Source organism: Rattus norvegicus, chromosome 1 (genome assembly GCF_021556685.1).
Source record: "Rattus norvegicus strain SHRSP/BbbUtx chromosome 1, alternate assembly SHRSP_T2T, whole genome shotgun sequence".
Classification (NCBI taxonomy): Eukaryota; Metazoa; Chordata; class Mammalia; order Rodentia; family Muridae; genus Rattus; species Rattus norvegicus.
The window spans coordinates 170,544,532-170,548,622 of NC_141534.1; the positions used below are offsets into that span (position 1 = coordinate 170,544,532).

At 36.4% G+C, this 4,091-nt stretch overlaps 1 protein-coding gene across 1 annotated transcript; it reads right to left on the bottom strand.

The window, feature by feature from the left end:
• Positions 1 to 2,564: 2,564 nt before the first annotated feature.
• Or51v8b (olfactory receptor family 51 subfamily V member 8B) lies at positions 2,565 to 3,509 on the bottom strand. The gene has a single exon (NM_001000951.1). The coding sequence runs from the start codon at positions 3,507 to 3,509 to the stop codon at positions 2,565 to 2,567; it is 945 nt and encodes a 314-aa protein (NP_001000951.1).
• Between the last annotated feature and the right edge of the window lie 582 nt (positions 3,510 to 4,091).

Genomic DNA, 4,091 nt, shown 5'->3' on the forward strand with positions numbered 1-4,091 from the left:
GCCTCATTCTGTCAAATCTTTCTGATATTCATCACTTTAACTGCCCCTCAACTAGACTTCAATTTTTAGGGTTAAAGGTGCATACTAAAGGTACATCTGTATTCCAGTCTGAGGGCTAAAAGTCTGTCAAAGTGATTAAAAGTGTGTGTCATGTCTGCATCTCAACTAGGTCATACCTTTGTATATGATCCCTTCACAGAGAACCATGTTGCTGAATTAAAAATTGTCTATAGAAAATAGAATAAAACAAGATAAAACAGAAACTAACACATCAGAGTTGGACAAAACAAATAGAAGGAAACGAGTCCAGAGAAAAGCCTGATAGATCACCTCTCTCCCAATATTTGGGTGTAGAGGAGTCTGCAGAAAGAAGTAAAGCGGAAAGTTCACTTGATATTACCGGGACTACAGTGATAACCTCTTGTCTCAACAGAATAACAGACGTAAATAAGTACATACTAAATAATACATTCTACCAAGTTGAGAAAAAAATATTCAGTTCCATGGTACAAATTTTTATCATGTCTTTATTGACAATCATACTGATAAGTAAAATAAAGACAAGTACACAGAAGAATTATTTTCTTTAATAGTGCAGTAGAATATTAAGAAAAATGGAGCTGCAAAATGTAAAACAACACACACAATATTTAAAAAGGATCTCAAAAGGATTGCTGAATGAAAAATTATCCTTACAAGTAAAGATAGCTAGTTCAGTTAAATTTATATGGTGCTTCACAGTGACAAATCTACATGAGAGAAATGAGATACCTGGGTGTTAAGAGGTTTAAGGATATGGAAACTGATGAACCAAAATGATCAGCAAGGTGGCTTAGATCAATGGAAAAATATGATCGTTTTCATTTTGGTGGTGGTTACATCACTGTGTCTTCCCAAGTTTGCCACAGCATGAAAACTATCTAACAAGAATGAATTATTGTTAGTGGCTGTGCCTCACTAAGCACATTATCAATTATAAATTAAACTGAGTATGTACCATATGTTAATCATCTCTGAATGATATTTATGAAGTATGGTTTTTGTAACTCTTCTTTTTTGTTTACCATATGGTTTACTTATTTAATTTTAGTGTATGTATATGAGTGCTTACTTACACCCACTCATACATGAAAGGTGCCCACAGAGATGAGAATAGCATTGGATACCCTGGGACTAAGTGAGAAGATGTGAGGCGTATGTCAGTGCTAGGAAATGAGAAGGGTCAGCTGCACGTGCGGCAGTGCCTTCTGCTTTACAGCCTCCTCTCTATTCTCTTAGTGTATGTTTTTGGTCACCTGTCCATTCAAAAATTCTGTTAAACAAGAACAAAACAAAGTAGGAAAAAACACAATTTGCCTAATAATAAAACATACAATATATGCAAAACTCATAAAATATTTTCTAAAATCTGATATATTATGACATCTTTGGCATTTATAACAAATTATACAAAACAAAATTCCTTCTGCATGAAAACCTTGGAGGAAATACACCAGAAACATGCACAGATTTGAATATTATCTACATCAGAACTTTGAGAGAGTTATTAAGTTAGGTCTAAATAAATATTTTTAATGAAGAATAGTCAAGGCACTTTATATAAATACACTCAAATGTTAATAAAGTGCAAAAGATATGAATTAAAGATAAACTTTTTCAAGTCACTTAAATCTTCCTCTACTTACAGTCACTATTACATACTGGTAAAGATGATATCACAAATGTCGACTCTGTCCTACTGCTATCATTTAGTATGATTTAAGCAGATGCTTATACTTCTAGCTTCATTACTATTGACATGGTAAAATTAGGCAGACATATGGATGAGGCACACCAACAAGAAGATATTTATTGGTGTATATTGTATTATGATGTAATTGATCTGAAATGATAAGTATCTCGAAGGACAGTGATGGTTCAGCCCTCAGCACTCACATTGAGTGACTCACAGAGTCCTGTACATCCAACTTCAGGGAGACCAGATCACTCTAGCATGAGGAGGCACCTGTACTCATGAGAACATATCCTCCCACATACGCATACATAATTAAATATAAAATATTTTTAAAATGCTTAACATCTTCACTATGCACACACATTATAATTCTTTTTAAGCAAACTTGGAAACAGACACCATACATGCAAACATAATATACTGACCTGAGTAGTAAGAATGGAAACATATAAATAAGTAATTTCATGAAGGGATATATCCATAAAAACTTACCTTTATATCTGAATACAAAGAAATAAATGCACCCTAAATCCACTGGTCACAACTAGGAAAAGATTTCCATAGTAAGTCACAGTCATCCACTAATATAATTCTGAGCATGTCAACACACTATAAGCTCACATTCTAATATATTAGATATAATATATATGTATAGTGAATCAATGTTAGCTTTTCATGACGACTGTGGCTGTGGTAAAAAGTAGAAGTATTTGTAAAATGTAAACTGTCAATTAAAGATGAGCTAATTAGTTAAGCTTCAGTTCCTCACAGTCTTCTTCTGAGATTGCACTTCTTTACTGTTAAGAACAATCACTGTGGACCTGAGGACTTAGGTTCCATTCAAGGAAAACAGTCTCTGGATTCTCACTCGTATCTGTTGAGTCTTGATACTGTATATAATGGGGTTCATCAAGGGTGGGAAAAGGATGTAGACGTTTCCCATAAGGACATGAACTAATGGAGAGAGATGCTTTCCAAAGCGGTGAACCATGGTCAGACCAATGATGGGGATGTAGAAAACCAAAACAGCAGAGATGTGAGATACACACGTTTGCAAAGACTTGATTCTCTCCTCCCGGGATGCAATGGACAGAACTGTGTGCAGGATCATCACATAGGAGGCAAGAATGAGCACTGCATCCAGCAACAGGGTGCAAATCACCAGAGACAGAGCATAGAAACTGTTAAAGCGGATATCTGAACATGACAGTCGAATCAAGTCTTGGTGCAGGCAGAAAGAGTGGGAGAGGATATGAGACCGGCAGTAATTTAAGAACTTCAGGCGAATAATACCTGGAGGAATGAGCATAGAACTCCTACATAAAATGGCCACTCCAATTTTTATGATTCTGTCATTGGTTAGGATGGAGGAATAGCGTAGAGGGTTGCAAATAGCAATGTAGCGGTCAAAGGACATGGCGAGGAGGACCGAGGACTCCATGCAGGACAAACCGTGAATGAAGTAAGACTGTGCAATGCAGGCATCAAGGCTGATCTCTTGAAGGAAGCCCCAAAGGATGCCCAGCACTGTGTGCACAGTGGACAGCCCCATGCAAAGGTCTGTGAGGGCTAACATGGCCAGGAAATAGAACATGGGCTGGTGCAGGCTTGGCTCTGTCCGGATCACATGAAGTATCATGCAGTTTCCCAGGAACACCATTGCATAGATTACTGAGAAAGGAATGGCAAATAAGACGAAGTAGACTTCCAGGCCAGGAAATCCAGTGAGAACAAATATAGACATGCTTGAGTTTGACATCAAGAAAATAGACATTGGTGGAAAGTATAAAATATTTTTAAGATCTATTCTACATTATATATCTTATATTTTAATTTCTACTAATATCTTTCTGCTTTGGGAATAAATTTTCAATTTCCATGAACAAAGACACAGAAACCTGATCCTTAGTTATGTATCATCATGGAAACCTCTTTTCTATACATAAGCATAGATCACGGACACCTAGTTTTAAGAGATACCTGGAAATTAGGGAGTTTTATGTTGAAACAATAATGTCTAAGAACTCGGGGGGTTTAGATTGTCTACAGCACTTCTGAGAGTTCATTCTAAAGCACAACAGTGCTTGTTCACAGGCCCAAAGTGATGTTCTTGTTGGTACACCTCTCAGGAGAATATGAAATGCATGGGGAATTTTCCTCTCTGGTACTTCAGAGGAGCATTTCCCTATCTTCGATTCTTAAAATGATCCCTATGGAAATAGATGGGTTGAAGTAACACATTTGTTTTTCTTGGTTAATTATTTTATTTACTTACATCCAAAATTCTGCACCTCTCTTAATTTCTTCCCCCAGTCTCTTGAATATGAACTACAGGAGAATAGGAAAATGCAATCTT

What these genes read in the sequence shown, in the direction of transcription:
- Or51v8b (NM_001000951.1), bottom strand. Translation starts at nt 3,509, where the DNA reads ATGTCTATTTTCTTGATGTCAAACTCAAGCATGTCTATATTTGTTCTC.